The sequence below is a fragment of the Pocillopora verrucosa genome, chromosome 3, assembly GCF_036669915.1.
Source record: "Pocillopora verrucosa isolate sample1 chromosome 3, ASM3666991v2, whole genome shotgun sequence".
NCBI lineage: Eukaryota > Metazoa > Cnidaria > Anthozoa > Scleractinia > Pocilloporidae > Pocillopora > Pocillopora verrucosa.
In genome coordinates, this window is record NC_089314.1 from 6,821,518 (window position 1) to 6,839,981 (window position 18,464).

Consider the following 18,464-nt stretch of genomic DNA (forward strand, 5'->3'; position numbering starts at 1 on the left):
CATCAATAATTAATTTGTATCTTCGGCATGACAGAATTTGCCGGTAACTTTCTGTCGACATTAACAAACATTCAACTTTACGGATGATTTGTTCGGATACAATACGTGGCTTATAGAAATTTGCCGCTAAATCGGCACAAAAGCTCACGGCTAAGTTCGCGGTGGATTGAAAAGCAGCCGATTCTGCCGACTAAACAGTTCCATTATCGCTGTAACCTGACGTAATTTGCCACATGTGAGGTTAGCCTGTTGTGGGTGTTCATTGACGTTCACGTACCCAAGGATCCTTGACCCTCGGAACAATACATGCAACGAAGTCATATTCATAATTGCTTTGTCTGTGCTTCAGTAATTAACCACCAACCTGTTGCATTTTAATTCTTATGCAAAACTATCTACGCATCATATTAGGGAAAAAAATTTTTATTCACGACGCCTTTAGCCAAATGCGACCAACTCAAATCTTACAGTTTTATTCAAGATTTTTTTTTTAACAATGAAGTAAAATGGATTCAGAAGTGACTGACGATATTGAGCACACAGTCAAGGACATTTTTAGATCTTGGGACTTAAACAAAAATGGCTTCATCGAGAAGTCTGAACTAGCATGTTGTTGTGCGGAGTTGAATTTGACAAAGCAAGAAATTGAGGACTTGTTCAATGAGCTTGATGCGGACAAAGACAACAAGATAAGTTTACTAGATTTTTCCAAAGGCTTTAAACGCGTGTGCTCGTTGTTCGAGGCGGACGTTGAGGAACTTTCCACCGCGGAGAAAGAAAGAAAAAAGTTCGACAAACTGCTAGACGCCCTGGGAGTCAGGGAGCTCTTGTCAGGGTAAATATTGGTTATTGCCTTCTTGATTGGTTTTCTAAACGATTTATCGGTAAAAGTAACATTTTAACCGTTTCAAAGTCTTACTGATGCTTTGACAAAGCAGTGTTCGTTCGTGGACCATAAATGGGGAAGCGTTCGAATGTCTGGATAATTTAATGTAACTCGCAATCAAAACATGTCTCAATAGTTAATTTTTAACCTAAAACTACTGCTCATTTGCTTCCTTGTTTTCGAAGCATGGTCGACTTTACACTTGAAGTGCGTAAAATTTTCGATAGATCTTGTTTACTATGGAAGAAATCCAACTGATGTTTGAGCAATCACTAATGAGGTAAATGAAGTCACGTTTGTTGTTAACAAACTCGATCTTGTTGCTATCAAAAATATTCCAAAGTCACCATCGATTCCAATTCTCGTGAAAGTAACCATATGGTTTCTATACTTTATAACCACGGTCAAAAATCCGTGAATATTGGGAGGTAGATTAAGATTTCTGTACATTAGTTGGAATATTGAGTTTTAAACTGATATTCTTGAAGCATTCAAAATAATTTGCGCTAAGTTAAGCATGAGAGAACACGATTAGTATTGGTATTAGCATGCGACTCCGTGCAATGTAGCTCGGTAAGAAGATTGGGTTCTAGAATTTCCAATACGTTGGTGAGGATTTCGCTCAATAACAGGTAATCACAAGACTATATGAACAATGTATTTACGAATATTGAGGCTCGAAAGCCTTTTTAACACTGCGCTTATGGTGCTGATAATAGCTTGCGGTAGCTGTATGGATCCTTCATGGCTAGCTTTAATTTGGCGGCGATCCGACAAATTATATAATCTGTTTTTAATAGTTTTATGGCGAACACAGCGTGCTTTATATAAAGTCAACAAATTCTTATCTACAACTTTGCGATCATCGAAGACTTCAAGTTTGTGGCAGTAGTTATTTACAAAGTTGTTAGTTACAACCTGCATCGCACAATTATTCCATCGAGGAATTTATTATATTGCGTACCTCAAGAGCAGTTACAAGATAGATTCCTATCATCCGAAGATGACATTCTGTATAACTTTGAAAATCATTTGAAAAATATATATTATATATACATATAGAATTTCACTCACGTTGCCTTATTGTGAAGAAAGAGTCCACTGATCACTGTAGCTGGTCGCTTTCTCGCTGCTTTGACGCCATTTTGCCATTTATTATTTGTATAAGCTGCTGACCATCTGTGGACACCTCACTGATCTTGGAAAGAAAAGTCAGTCGCTAATAGACTGAGGTTTAACCCTTTAACTCCCAAGATCTGATTGTTAATTCTCCCCTGTGACTGCAACGTATTTCCTTGTATACTAGCTACCAGAATTTGGTGTTAGATCAAGATATCTTCTACCTGATAAGTTTGAGTATTCTCATTGCCAGTTTGCTGGATATTGTGTGAACATTTTAGGAGAAGTTGCATGGTGATCACTTCTTGGGTTTTAAGGGTTAAATAAACCTGAAAATCCATTGAACTCAGTTCTGGATTTTAGAATAATGTCATCATAATATTTTTAAATGTAGGGTGTTTTTGTTTCATATTCCCAAAAAGAACAATCGTACTTATGATCTACTGGAGGACAGTCACTTTGATGATGTTACCAGTGACAACATTTGCCTTTTTTCATGCAAAACAAGTAGATTCCTCTGTGATCTATCACTGTTCAAACAGATGTGCAACAACATGGAATCTATTTTTTTAAACTGATCAATCCTCCTTTTCCCTGACCCCACTACATGGAAGAAATGTTTGTATGTATATCATTGTATAAGAGGTTTACCTGAACCTGGTGATTACAATGCTGAGAAAAAAATAGATTAATATTGAAGGGCATTAATCATATATGATTTTCAGCCAATAGAAAAAAATTCATTAGTCTTTGTTATGCTGTAATAACTTGTTTTATTTTTTCTCTAGCCAAGAGTATGTGTCTGATTTGTTCCACTACCTGCATAACTCAAGTGAATCACCACAGCTCGTAGCTTTACTGGAAAGTTTTCTGTTCAGTTGTTGTTAGAGATGTCAACATTATTCCTCTGAGAATCAACGACTGGAAGAGGCCCTCAAGAGGTACAGCAGATTGTAGTTATTTTTTCTTCTAAATTTTCTTTTGTTTTTGGCCTCAAGGTTCACAAACCCATTTAGTGTGAAAATTATAAAAGCAGGTTTATGGCATTGGGAGAGTTGTGCTTTCTCCAAGTTTCTTGTTTTGCCTCATTTTTTGCTTTTTTATTTTTTGCCACAAAAATTGGTGAACTAATGGCCAGCTACTGAATTTTAAATGTGGCCAATTGCACTTTCCCTTGTTGAATGGAAATGGCACCAGCTTGATAGACTGATGAAGATCACTTAGGATGTCAAATTTATTTAATGTCACACTCTAATCCATGAAGTAGTGAAGTCTATGCTTGACTTTGTAGGACATGTGAAAAACACTCAGAACATATGGACCAACTTGATAATGAGCTTGAACAACAGATGCAAAGACTGGAGTCCCGCATCAGAAAGGAGGTTAGCAAATAATTAATTAATATACACATTAGATAATTATCCACTAGTGCAACTGATTGTACCAATTCATTTATTCGCAAGAATGACAAAATATCAATATTTTTTTTTGGTTCTTTATTATACATTACTTATATTAAGTAAAGTGTTCCAGTGGCCAGCAAACTTTTGCCAGAAATAATTCTGTTTTAAACCTAGTTACCAATAATTGACTGTGAATATATGAAAGTCATATATTTGAACTGTGGATAAAGAACGTGAATATGAAAGCAATCTTCGTAGTAATGAATGCTACTTGAGCAGTAGTGAAAATGGGTTACCTTATTTTCACTACTGCCTAAGTAGTGTTCATTACTCCGAAGATCGCTTTCATATTCACATCTGGTTACCAATAGTTAGTCACTAACAGTTAGGGAATTTAGGTTTGGTTAAACTATTCCCTGTATTTTCTATCCTCAGCGGATAATTAAACTTTGCCAATCAGTTTTAAATTATCTTGTAGGAAAAAAGCAAACAAGAGAGGTCCAACCTGGATATTGTCTGGCAACTGGAAAATAAAAATAAAGAGATACAAACTTTAACAGCCAGAGTACAAAAGGTACAAAAATAATGATTGCCAACTGGTTTATCCAATAATATATGCAGTAGTGTGCATTGAAAATTTGATATAATTGAAAAGTTCATATAAATTTGTTTTCATAAGCTAAGCCCAAGTTTGATTTATTTACAGCTTGAAGGAAAGCTGAAGAAAAAGGAACCTGAGGAACAAAAGATCAAGGAGGAAGTAGATGATAAAGTTCAAGTAATGATAATAGTTACTTCAGATTGTTAAATTCTAAATTTTTTTTGAAACCTCCAATAGATTCCAATATGTTTGAACACATTTGAATGTTTCACACATGAATAGGGTAAAATAGTGTTTAGCAAATTGACAATATTTATATTTTGAATTGCATTCTTTTATTTTAAAACAACAACAACAACAACAAACAGTGAAAACGTTTTGACTATGTTGGCACTTTTTTCTAGTGTGAGCTTCTTAAAAACTAACAAATGGTGTACAATGAAACCATTTTAGTCACCATTAAAATGTTAGTATGAATGGGGTACCAGAAAAGGTTTGTGTGAATATTAAAAAGACCATTTATTTATTATTCAGGAAATAAGGTTCCTGCGAAGTCAGTTAACAGATGCTCAGACTAACTTAGCTATCCTGCGAAGTGAACTTGCCCAGCTAAGAAATGATTATGAAGAACAGGAATCACAGCTTACTGCGTAAGTTATGGAAACTAATAAAAGGCTGCAGAAACTGGTACACATCAGGATTGTCAAAAGTAACTGGTGACTGCCAAAAATCTTCCAAAATTCCTTCTTACTTTTGTTAGCGGGCCATTCTGCAAGGCTGGTCCTCTGATTTTTTAATAAGATAAATAATTAGTCACCTCTAGTAGTACATGTACATGTGAAGCCACCCACCTCTGTCAAAACCTTTACACAATTCTTGGAAGGAGTTGTCTGCTGAGTGTGTAAACAATGTGTTTTCATTTTCTCAAAAGTCATCAGTAACCTTATAGAAGTTTTAACATGGGGCTATTTTGTTGTAGTTTGATTGAAGTATTGCTTGATTTTGCCAGGGAGAAGAGAACTGTGATGGAATGTGTACAAGAACAATAAAGTTTGACAAGGCAGCTTCAGTTATTACAGTAAGTCAATTTGTCCATTAGCTGTGGAGCCCATTGAATAAATCATGTCATGTTATTGGAGGGTAAAATAAAATGAATAACCAGATAAATTTGAAAGAAGATTTCTTACAACCTTAAGGACATAGTGAATTGTTTAACTAAACAGTTATTCAATTTTCAACCAAGAATGTTGCTTTACGTGGTTGAGATTGAATGTGGACACTTTTATTTTTAAGAAGAATGTAATCAAATAAATTTTTACTTTTATTTCTGCAGAGGCAAAACAAAAGCTTCATGATACAAATGATGACTTGCGGGCAGCTTTGGAGGTATTTTGGATAATTAAACCATTGGTTGAAACTATTAATTAAAAAGGTTCTTATTATTAACAATTATTAAAAATGTATTAATGAGCAAACCTGAAACTATTTGAGGTTCCAAAGATTGTATGGTCTGTAAGGATCAATGTGAGAATCTGTGCAACTGCCCACCTACCCCTCCCCTAACCTAACATTGGCTCTAACTCATCATCAGTTGACTCCTGCTGGTTTAGGGGAGGGGTGGGTGAGTAGTTGCTCAGGGATTGACTTCCATGCAAATGTAGCTGTAATCAGTATGATGATTGTGTCTCAGAATGAATATTCTTTCCTTCCTCAATTTACTCACCTTCATAAGTTTATTGAACTGGCAGGCTGCTTACCAAATGCAATGTTTGGATTTTGTTATGTATTCATCAAAAATTTGTTGTCAACATACACCCTATACATTTTGCACCTTTGTAGAATCATTATTCTCATCTCCTTTCTTTGTTTGTTTCTACAGACAGAAAAAATAGCGACAAAAGAAGCCCATCACCAAGCAAGAGGCATTCAATATCAACATTGTACTCTCCTACATCAAGCACAACATGGAAAACAACAAATCACCCAGTCACAGGTAATGACAAACTCATGTGTTAATGGAAGATACCTGGTTTGTTGAATGTGTAATTTTAAGCCTAAATGACTGTATTCTGTAGACACTGTCTGTGGGGGATTGGCAATAATTAGTCAGAATCTTGATTTTTTATAAAAGATAATATTAAATACTTTTTCACACTATTCAGCTCTCTGTTAAGAGGTTTTCCGTTTTACTTACCTATACATTCAGTCAATATCTGGGTCTTAAATGAGGGTTTTCGATTTTAATGTGAACTTTTGGAAGTTTTTTTTGGCTCAAAAATGATTATAACTTAAGAACATGGCAAAAACCTACAATAAGATAAATATTAACCCCTCTTAAAAGGGTATTTCTACACTTTAGGGACATATTTGGTATATAAGCTTCAGTTGCAAACAAAATTTAGGTTTTGATCATATTTAAAGCAGGTGTTCTTCAGGATTTGCAGAGGACTTTGGAGCAGACAGTGTGGATGGAAAATCTGTGCAAAGTACTCCGTCACAAAATGTAGCATCATCTTTACCTAACAGCATCAGTAATTCTCGGCGGGGATCTACTGCTTTGCTGCCCAGTCAGCAAAGCTGTGAGGTTGATGATGATTCTCTTGCTGGTGAAAGCTCACTAATGACTGAGTTAATGCAGGTTCAGCAGCTCACAGTAAGTTGGAACATAATTATAATTAATACAGAAAAGAAAAGAGAGCACATGGATGCTCTATTTCCAGATCTTTATCTTGTACCTTTAAATTGCCCATTATAAACTCAGACCTCAGGGAAACGAGTTTGAACACAAGAAAAACTTTCTAATTATAATATTCCTTGAGTTAAAGCTATTTAGGGAAGTAAATTCTGAATTAATAGAATGATACTTTGATGTAGTCCAGGAATGGCCATGATGAATGGTTAATAAATATTGTAAACACGTACATTTACAAAAAAGATACAGTCTAAATATTGATGTTTCAGTGGTAAACTTGAACACTGTGTGTAAATTGCATGTGGGTTGGTTAATCATTGAATTTAGTTCAAGTTATGAACTTAACTAAAACAGAAAGGTGAAGTACAACGAGCATTAAAATTCAGGTGTAAGAAAATGAAAAAACATAATAAGAGTTGTATGAGTGAATAAACCAATGAATCCTAAATGAATAGATAAACAGACTTATAAATAAATGAATGAATGAATGAATACGTGAATTAATTGATAAATGGCCATTTGCTTAAACTTAACATAAACTTTTTAAATGAAAGGCTCTTCATTGATCTATTAAGTATGAGTTAAATTCTGGTAATTTATAAACTTATGGAAGGCGGAAAACTTGTAGGTTCCTGAAGATATTCCTGAAGAAGAAACTAAATCCACACAGCAGTTAGACTATAACAACAATGCAGGCATACTTAACAGCCGGGAAACCGGCCAGGTACATCACTTGTTACCTCCTGCAAGGCAATCATGTGAAGTGGATGATCATGTTTCACTTGAAGACAAGTCCTTGCTTGATGAACCTGTCATTTTGGGGTTTTGTTCTATGGTAGGCAACAAAAACTATGTGTAAATATTAAGAAATGATATATACACGACCTGTGTATTGACTGAACTACCATACAAAGTCCAAAAGTCCAAAACATGCATCGGAGGTCACGTTAAGATTGGCAACATCAAAAAAATTCTGTTGAAAAAAAGAGAAAACAGAAAGAAGAATGGAGAATTCTTTTCGCGCATGGTTGTGTATATTCAGTATAACAAATTTACTTTGATAAAACAACGACTACGTAAATATTAAATTAAATATTAACCTAAGTTAAATTTAAACTAAACAGGATAAAACTCATAAAACTACAGACAATACACGCTTGACATCAGACTTGGACAGTGAACAATCTGACGTTCCTAAAGACACGGACAAACTACTGAGAAACAGAAATAGCTCAAGGTTTGGGTCACGATTTGGAAAGTACTTCGGGAAACTGTCCAAAAATACCAGAAACAAGGAGAATAGCAGACCAAGTGAGGACTTAAAGGATAACTTTTTGAGGAAACGTGATGCCAAAGATAATGTCCTAAAAAAAGATGATAAGTCTCTTGGACAGAGCGACTTAAAAGATTCATCACTGAAAAAGAGTGACACAAGAAAAGGGAAAAATTATTCAAAAAAAAGAGCTGATGGCAGAGTGAGCAAACCACAGGAAAAACCTGTTTCCATTGTAAAAGAAAGTAAAAAAGGACGAAATGTTGTTGATGCTCAAAGTAGATTAAGGGCAACGGAACATAACTCAGACTCTGAGGATAAAAGAGAGAATGTTACACGAGGGACCAAGGAAAATAGAAATTCAAGTAAGGGTGGGGTGACTTACAACAGACTGCGGAGGAATACCTCAGTTACTTTCTCACCAACTGTAACATGCACAACCGACACTCCACGAAAATCAAAGTCGATCACAACAAATAAGAAAATGCCAGCAGCCCTTGATCTCCGTTTACGACATTTCGCTGCAAGCGAGACATCTGATACTGACAGTACAACAACACAAGACACAGAAACGGTATGACGCATTGGATTAATGTCAATATCTTAGGAACTGCACACCAACCCCTCCCTTAACTCAACAATAGTCAACTGATAAGAAGTGAAGGTTAATGTTGGGTTAGGGGAGGGGTAGGTGCGCAGTTGATCAGATACTGACTTTGGTCCGACACACATAACTACTAACAATGATTGAATTAAAATGAAGTGACCCTAAAAATACTAAGCGATCACCTATGAGATTAGAAATAAACAATAATGTTTGCTCTCGTTTGATCCCCTGAAAGAGACAGTGTGCTATGGAACAACCGTTCCTATGAAACATAATAAACTGATAAATGAAGAGGTTAACCAATTTCCAAAGTTCCTTTCTTTCACCTCTATTCCCATCAAACGGACAGTGATAGACACAAAGTATGGCGAGGTTTAAGGGCAATTGTTTAATATTATGGTGGCCTTCATGATGGAGTTAATAAGTTTTCTTTAACATCATTACTTGTTATAGAATTTTCATAGAGACTTAGAAGATGAGGATGAAGCATACAATTCACTGAGGTCATCTGAGAGGAAATCATTCTCCAAGCAGCTGGATATTTTACAGTAAGCTAATTTTATAGCTTAACTCGTTTCTTTCATGCCAAGTCGGTGGGTTAAAGCTAAAAGCTCTAATCTCTTACTCCTATGAAGTCTAGAGGGTGTTACATGTGAAAACAGGTCCAGAAAAATTCTTATAGTGAGATGAATTATCCACTTAATAAAGTCTGAGAAGAACTTTTGAAAAAAATGATCTGAAAAGCATTTGATCTTCTATGATGCACTGGTCACGAGAGGCAGCAACAGTAATAATGTCAGTTTCAGCAACAATAGACAAAAACAGCATCAATAAGGAACAAAAGTCAGTCAAAGAATCGAAGTCCTGTCAATTCAATTTGTGTGCCCTCTTCAGCAGGCTAAGACCCCAATCTCATATGCTGTCCTATGTTTTATCTCTAACAGGGAAACCAATAAAAGACTATGTGACAGCAATGATGACTTGCGTGCAGCTCTTGAGGTTTGCGTCTCTGCTATCTGTTTTTAGAACTGATTCCTGATTTAAAATGTTTATAATTTTGTTTTGAAAATATTACGACTTCACGACATATTGAATAAAATTTAGAAGGCCGGCATATTGATGTAGATGAAGATAGCTTTAACAACAATTATAACAACGTAAATACATTGCCTTTGATATTATGAGGCAGTTTAAAATGAGAGAGGTAAAGCGCACGGGTTGAAGTAGGGATTAATTTGCTCTTCGATGGCGTTTTCCGAGCTTGATACGCCTTACTAAGAACTTTTTAAAAAATTGATGGAGCTCACAGATTGCCAAATGAAGCTGTAGCATTTCCTGATAAATGTATGTGCTTAATAAGGTCTTCAGTACATGACTTTTGATTTTGCCAACAAATTAATTTTGGTTGTAGGCGTTGACAGGAAGAAGGTCATTAAAGTTATCTAAGGTAACTGGCTACATCTAGTAACACGTTTATTTTCTTCAGTATTTAAGTCTAATGTTAGGTGATATAGTGCGATCTCAGGTGAGTTGGTCGAATAAAATTAAGTAAACTAACAAGAGAACTGTAACATTTTTGGCTCCATGTTTGTACTGAGTGCATCAGTGGAATAAAAAATTTGCAGACCTTAGAAATGAATATCAGATTATTGCAGTAAAAAGTCTCACCAGTTTGCGTTAGTACAGTTTCAAAGTGCTCAGGTGTGGTGAGGTTAAAGTATATTTTTTTGATATCAGGCGCGAAGAAGTGGTGAGAAATGTCATAGGAATCCCAGCATTCATAGTGATTATGGCTCCATTTCCAGTCGCAGTATTACTCCCAACCAGTGAGTGTTCTTGTTACTTTAGGTGTAGTTATCTGCCTGACGACCTTCGTTTAGGAACGGCAGTATTGTTTTAGTATGCCGTTATGCTGGTCAGGAATTTTTCTTTAATACTAAATCAACTTTAACTGAGTTGATTAAGTAGGGGATCGATTTTTACTGTTGTCACTGTATAGTTTATCCTGGTGTAATGCTTAGCTGTATTTGATCGTGATGTTGTACCCATGTGTAGTTTATCGTCGTCTTTCGCCCATGGAAAGTTGATTCTGGTGTTTGGCCCATGCGTATTTAATCCTTTTGTGTTGCCTATGTAAGTTGATCCTCGTGTTGCTCCGATGTTTAGTCTGCAGGGACCAAAATCGGAGGATGATGTTGCCGATGGTGCTGAAGCTGAAGAACCTGGCGAGTTGTCTGGATACGAACCCGAGTCTGACGTGAACACCATGACGGTATTTAGCGTTTCATATCTGCAACTGAGCAACTCCTGTCACGCTTGGACAATCAGTTTGACAGTACTTAAGTTTACTTCACTGCTAGACAATTAGGCGGATAGTTACATGAACGGTATTTGCATGAGTAAATTCGGAGTTTGTGGGAGAATTGTTACAGGGAAGGTAGGGTGCTAATCAGAATGTTCCTCCAAGCAAACTGGTGGGACGAGTTGATAAAGCTCAGGATATTGCCCCCTTTATCACGACGATGGCTGCAATTTGTTCGTCTTTAGAGCAACCCCTTCATCGAACCGTAAAAATAGTGTAAAAAATTATTCCTATTGCTGTACTTTGAGTGATGATTCGTGCATAAACCAATTGAACGAATAACAATGACTAAATAAATAAATCAAAATCAAATATGAGAATAAATTCATAATACTTATATAAACAAATAGATAACAATAGTTAAATTTTAGATTTCATCAAGGGAGGAGATTTAAAACTGCACTGACTTATGCTTGGCTTAAACAGATTTAGCGGAAATTAAGTTGCTTGAGTTTTAAATTAAACGTAATAGTAAAGTCCCTTGTAATTAAACGTCCAGGTAAACGCTCGGCATTTTGAAGAGGCTCCTAAGTTATCCAAACTGACGGCCACCCCGCATGAGCGTCACGTGGTACTTAAGGAACCCACTAGTGATGTAATGTGGGAAAGTGACTCAGAGAGCGACCCAGTCCCCGCCCAACCAACACTACACCAACATGAACAACAGCAACAAGAACACCTGACGGCAAACGTTGAAACAAACGCAAACAATATCACACACTCTCCGTTCGTTCGAAATAGTCTTACGAGAAAACCTTGTAGACATAAAAGTCTTGAACAGTTATTCAATCAGTCAAACAGTAAAGGCGACCGATCGGCCTGGCCGCCAATAGCTCGAGCTGGTAAATGGAACAGTATGGAACAAGTGAAGAAAAGAAACGATTTTATTGGAGAGCGTACACGATCACTACCCACTTCACGCTGGCAAAGCGACGAAAGAGTAAACCTAGGACAAGGGATAGGCCTTTGGCAGCTCTCTGAAAAGCTTAACGTTTTGCGCGCCAGTAGGGAAGGTGTGGCGGAGCTAAAAAATGATGACTATAAAGTAAATGTTATTGCTGCTTCTCACGAACCTGTCATACAGAACTTCAATACTGATAATCAAACAATTTTTCATGATGATTTAAGTCAGTTAGTAAGAAAGCCTTCCCTGAGGCAAAGGATATTCCACGACAAAAAGATCGCCGAAACGCCTGAGGACGAAAGTACGCCGATCCCGGGTGACTTTGCCGGAGGCTCTAGCTTAAAAAGGAGAAATTCGCTGGTAATAAAACGCAACAGAACCAAGGTAAAAAATTTAAAAAGATAAACTTTTCAACTTAAACATTTAAATTTAAAAGATAAAAGAGAGCCCTCCTCTTAAAATAAAACAGTGGCTGTCGAACATAAATATATTTTCTCGAGCCTAAACTTTGGACACGTAGCCTAAACCCATAATAAGTATATAATAACGTATGAAAAATTATGAGGGTATTTTAAATCTAAGCTTTAATTGAGACAGAATGGCATCCTCCGCTGTTTTCAAGATGAAACTTCATGTAAATAAGCGACTGTTAAACCAAAGAGCTAGAAAAGTTAAGTGCTCAAACAAGACTTTCTGAGAAACACAGATTGAACTTTTACTCGGAATGTAAATTTTGAATTCAACCTCTTTTTAGTTGCTAGACGAATGGTCACGAGTGAAAGAGTAAACTCTGATCCTTTTATATTAAAAGTTCGCGTCTCAGTATTTAAGGAGTTAAATTGGTGTGATTTATAAAACTTAACCATTCGTACTCGAACTAAGCTTGAATTGAAACCCACTGTAACTTAGATTGAACTTAAACCCCGCGTTATGAAAACGATAAAATGGTTTAAACCAAAACTTTTAAGTCGGTGAATGCTAAGTTCAATGATAAAATTATAAAAGCTATAATCACTCTTTGTTCACTTAGTGCACTTGATGTTTTCAGTTTATGCGTGAATGACCCAGAGACGTATTTTATTGCTGTTTATGATAAATCATGTTAGTTTTTTTAAAGGTGCAGTGTAAACGAAACTTCACCAATCTCTTCTGATAGTTGATTTAAAATAATTATAATGATAAACCTAACAGACCTGCTGGTTGTTGATCGTTCAACAGACGGACTCTCTTCCTGAATCTGATAACAGCAAGCCTGATACATTCAGCGCAGAACTTGAAGCTCAGGTGAAAAAAGCTAATACTATGGGCATTTGCTTTTGACTACTTGTAAAATTCTTGCTGTCAGCAGCCACCGTAAATCGTTATTAAAGAGGATTACTTTTCAAACACCAGTAGATTTTGATGTTTAAGTTTCGTGTTGTCCACTCGCGGCCAGCTTTCCGAGACCATAGGACATGATACGCCCCACAATCCACTGCTGGCGGAATTTAACAGCATATGATAACCAGAGGTCGAAGAAGTTTTAATTATGCTTTAAATGCATGTGTCTAATTTGGCACTGCCAAACATAACACCTATTAACTGCACGTAATTTTGCTTTTCACATCAATAATGAAAAAAAAAAACTGAGTTCCAAACTAGCTGCAGTTGTTGCAGCGAAAAGCATGACAATTGATGTTATGGCTTTACAAAACACCCTACAGTACATGATGTAAAAAAACCCTGATCAAACAGGAAAAATGAACAGAACTTGAAGGCGAAGAGTTAATCGTGATCATTGGAACAATAAAAATAATTTGAATAACATTGATTTAACCCGTGTAACTGCACCCTGATTAATTGTCATTCACTTGCTTGATTAAACACTAAAATTGACATCAAACAGCTAAGCCTTGAACGAAAAGTAGTCCTTCGCTTTTATTATTATTTTTGTTATTTTCATTATTGCCTTTATCATTGATACTATTATTATTACTTTATCGTCATTGTTGTGATAAATAATATTACTATCATTATACAGTTTAAAAGTGTAATCGAAGAAGATGATGAAGACATTGATGAAGATGACGTAGGAGACGAGGAATTAGCTCAGTTAGTTGCCATGGCAAGAGCTAATACAGAGTCTGAAGATGATAGTGAGACGGAAGCAGAAGCGCCCGAGGGGGAGAGGGGTGCAGCTGTTGGTTCAGACTCTTTGTCTGAGGCATCCTCAAATACGCCACTGCATGTAAGTACTTAACAGCACGTTAGTGCCACATATCACATCAGTCTTGCATATCACGCTCGTACCACATATCACATTAGTATCGCATCTCACGTGGGTACCACATATCGCATTTAATTTAGTGCCTCATATCACGTTGGTATCGAACATCATTAGTACCACATATCACGTACATATCGCATATCACGCAAATAGCACATGTCACATTTTGTACTGATATCACTCAACTCCCACATATCACGTTAGTACTTATATGACGTAAGTACCGCATATCACATTAGTACTGCTATCACGTTATTACCAGATATCACGTTAGTACCACATATCACGTTAGCACTGATATCACGTTACTACCACATATCACGTTAGTACCACATATCACATTAGAACCTCATTTTACGTATCAGATGTCTGAGTCTCGCAAGTATCACATATCCTCACATGACGCGATAGATGACTAGTTTGAATTCTTGTCACCCCTTTCCCGCCTACTCCCCTCCCATGGGCTTAGCAGATGCCCGAGTAATGGGTGGTACGTCTTAGACCAAATAATTAAGTACGACAAGAAATGTGCGTGAATACCTTTACACTAAATTTTATGGGAATTTTTTTGATCGTCGATTATTTTTTTGATAGTTATCTCCTATGATAGTGTTCAGTGTTTCATCCAGTGGTTTATCTTTTTCTGTTGAAGGCATCAGTAGCAGAGAGTAATGTTCCAGAGCGTATGTATAAACTGGTTTTAGCGGGAGACGCGGCAGTTGGCAAATCAAGCTTCATACTCAGACTCTGTAGGAACAGATTCCACAGCGCGCTGAATTCCACGCTCGGTATGTAACTCGATTTCGACTGCGGTTTGTTTACACGAGACTGTTTAAACACGCTCAGGTATAGCGTCAGATGCCGTGGAAAAGCTGTAGTGGTTTACATTCGTTCAGCCAAAGCAAAACAAACCTCCTAAATAACGTGTTTTTCTGTGATGGTCGGTAATTTTTATAGTGAAGTGGATATTCATGAAGGCTCTGTGTTCCCTTACTTCAGGCGTGGATTTTCAGATGAAAACGCTGGTTGTGGATGACAAAACCATTGCATTTCAATTATGGGATACTGCTGGCCAAGAAAGGTAATTTTTTGGACGTAACGTGTTTTAAGGTGTCCGCATCCGGCTCAAAATTCTTGCACGATTGGTGTCCATCGGTGAAGTGGAATAGAGGCTAATCTAGCGAATTTCCTTTACGTGATACGTAACATGTCAAACTCCGGTCGACTGTGGCTGCTAAAATGTTCTTCTGACTAAGGATGCGGTTTATGCGTCGATTGGGCTTCTATTGGGTTTCCATTGGGCTTCTCGGCCAAAGGAATCTTAAAAAACCTGTGCCTTGCTCACAGATTTGTCTCAGTTTAGTTCAGACGAATTGAAAGACCTCTGCCATATTTAAGCTTCAGTAGGAACTTAAATACCATAAAAGGCAGTTTTGAAATATCTCTCTGCTAATTTATCTAAGTTCTAGTTTATTTAAACTGTTGTTTAATTCTATAAATTTTTGGTGTTCTCTTTCGTCGGAGGACCCCCTGAAAACCACCTAGAGTGATGGAGGCCTGCTCTTGAAATATGTATTTTACTATTATTATCATTATTATAGGTTCCGAAGTATCGCCAAGTCTTACTTTCGCAAAGCTGACGGTGTGTTATTGCTCTATGACGTCACTTGTGAAACATCCTTCATTAATGTTCGTGATTGGGTGGAAGCTATAGAGGTAAATATTCCCTAACTGGTTATTGCCCATAAATGGCTTCGTCGCTTATCTTAATTTTCCCATTAAACTGATTTTAAATCATTTCAGGAAAGCACATCCAAACCGATTCCCATCATGCTGTGTGGTAACAAGACTGATTTGCGCCAGTCGTATATTGCTGAAGGAAAGACCGTTATAACAGAGGAAAATGGGGAGAAATTAGCAAGAGTGAGTTATCGAAATTGAGGTCTCTATAGGGTATGGGTTACCAAGCTGTATCGGTAAACGTTTCTGTCTGGTGACCTATATCAATGGCCTGCAGATGATTTTCATGCTGCAGTGAAATTAGCCAACGGTTTCGTTAGAGCACTTATCGCTGCTAACGCGTTACTCCTTTAACACTGCAGCAAGAGTGAAATCACTGGGGAAAAAAAACAAAGCAAAACATAACAAAACAAAACGAAAAGCGAAAAAAACGTCTTCTACTTTCACTTAAATTAAATGACTGTGTTCTTTTCTATGTTAACAGGAATATGGTGCTCTGTTCACCGAAACAAGTTCAAAAGAAAACAAGAATATAACAGATGCTTGTATTGAGCTGGGAAGGTAAGAAAAACTTCGCTGCTTGGTCAAAAAACTAGTCAACTGACTTTTCACATCAACCAAAGTCGGTGACTTTGTTTAACTGACTGTATAGTTGAGTATATGAACTATCATTCCATGAACGCGCGTTGAATATTTAACAAATAGATTCCAAGTTGTCGTGCGTCTGTTCAGTAATAGATCACAGATGACGTCAAAATATGGTAAGAACAAAAAAATGGCACACGAGGCGCAGCCGAGTGTGTCACTGATGTTCTTACCACATTTTGACGTCCTCTGTGATCTATTACTGAACAGACGCACGGCAACTTGAAATCTATTTGTTTTATAAAATAAAGGATTTAAAAAGTTTCAATGATGACGTCATCTATACGTCTGTCCTCCGATGGATCATAAGTGAGAACCAATCAGAATGCGTGCATAACTGAGCTTATTATATAAAAGATAATTGATGGCTATTTAAAACGCCCAAAAACATAGATAATTGTGCCAAACTTTGTTTTGTAAGAACAAACGGAATGTTACAATGTACAAAAACACTTCCGGTTAAACTTTGCTTTCATGCACCTAATGGCTAAGCCTATGAAGACTCTTGAATTACGTTATCTAATGATCCAGTTTTTCATGACGTAAATCAAATGCCAAGTTCTGCAAACTTACAAACCTTTGCCTGAAACGCCAACCTGATACTGTTTAGCAACAATCGTTTGTTTAGAATTACATTTGGTTGTTTTCGTTTATTCGTCCTAGATTGCTAAGGAAAATTGAGGATACAGAAGTGGAACAAAGCAATGGGTTGACATTGAAAGAAGGGGACGAGAAAAGCAAGAAGAAATCCTGTTGCCTCACATAGCCAGTGCATGGATTGGCAGCGAAACCACCGCGACCGAGATATGTCAATATGAAGAAACTTTGAATTTTATTTATTTCATATTGTTAGCTTTTCAAAGAAGCCATACAATATATTGAACCGTGTCTTACCTGTGAGATAATTAGTTTTAAAGCATATATCGTCGTTAATGTGCACTGTAAATAACTCGTATTTAAAAGAATTTGAATTGGAATTTTTTAATGTGCAATGGGATGACGTCTTATCATACCATGTATGTAAAAAATTATCAACATTTTTTCTTAGCATCAATATTAACTTATTTGAATCACGTCTCATTGAAGTGAAATGAGTAATATAGGATTAATAGTATAGCCAGCATCACGATATTGTCATTTTTTAGCAGGAAATATTTTGTAAATATTTATGACGTTACATACAAATACCCAATTGTTTTCTGATTTTCCCATTTTTACGCCTGTCTTATTTTCCATACAGTTGCATAAGCTGTGAGGAATGAATGTGAAGCTTATGTGAGAAAAGAAAATAGGACGTGTTCAATTCAGTACAACTCGTTCAAAACGGTTGACAACGACTGCAGTTGATTGTAATTGCTATTTGTGGAGTGTACACTCTGAGCAGTCCCTACTTCTCGGTGAGGCATTCGCGCGAGTCAAAAATAACTCATTGAAGAAAAAAAAAAAAAATGCCAGCGAGCCGCGCGAAACTCTGGGAGTGAGACGCACGAAAAGTAAGGACGCCACTTTTTTTTTACCGCCTCACTCCCAGAGTTCCGCGCGGCGCACCAACAGCAATAGTTCTTCTCCCGATTTTTTTCTTTTGACTCGTACGACGGACCTCGCCCGAAAAGAAAGTACTTAGAGTACCTAGCAAAGTTTGGTTTACAACTTTACCCACTCAGCAACATTCCATAGTAGGACGCAACTTTGCTTTTCTGTATTCGTTTCATATTACGTTATGTTCGAGTTGTGCCGAGGAAACGCGTTTGGCAAAGGAAGCTGGTATTCCTGTAGTTAAAACAGGCTATTGAACATGGTGGCACGTTGCCGTAGTTACTCATACGTTTGTACTTTTACAAGTTTTTATTTAAGCACATTGAATTGTCGTTCGCGTCGGTAGTCGATAAAAATCGTAATTATTACTATTTTGTACATAAATTTTATGGTCGCCATGCATTAAACGACTCAGAACTATGAAATGGAT

At 36.8% G+C, this 18,464-nt stretch overlaps 1 protein-coding gene across 1 annotated transcript; it reads left to right on the forward strand.

The window, feature by feature from the left end:
* Positions 1-364: 364 nt before the first annotated feature.
* Positions 365-18,459, forward strand: LOC131777333 (uncharacterized). The gene is given in 26 exon segments (XM_066164294.1): positions 365-835; positions 2,794-2,946; positions 3,297-3,387; positions 3,887-3,982; positions 4,115-4,186; positions 4,544-4,659; positions 5,019-5,091; positions 5,345-5,397; positions 5,890-5,978; positions 5,981-6,002; positions 6,431-6,662; positions 7,330-7,536; positions 9,035-9,129; positions 9,526-9,580; positions 9,993-10,028; positions 10,319-10,407; positions 10,748-10,853; positions 11,443-12,231; positions 13,066-13,131; positions 13,868-14,074; positions 14,766-14,901; positions 15,113-15,194; positions 15,715-15,829; positions 15,917-16,036; positions 16,338-16,414; positions 17,162-18,459. Coding segments are annotated over 26 exon segments (3,609 nt in total). The 5' UTR covers positions 365-506; the 3' UTR covers positions 17,265-18,459.
* The last annotated feature ends 5 nt before the right edge of the window (positions 18,460-18,464 follow it).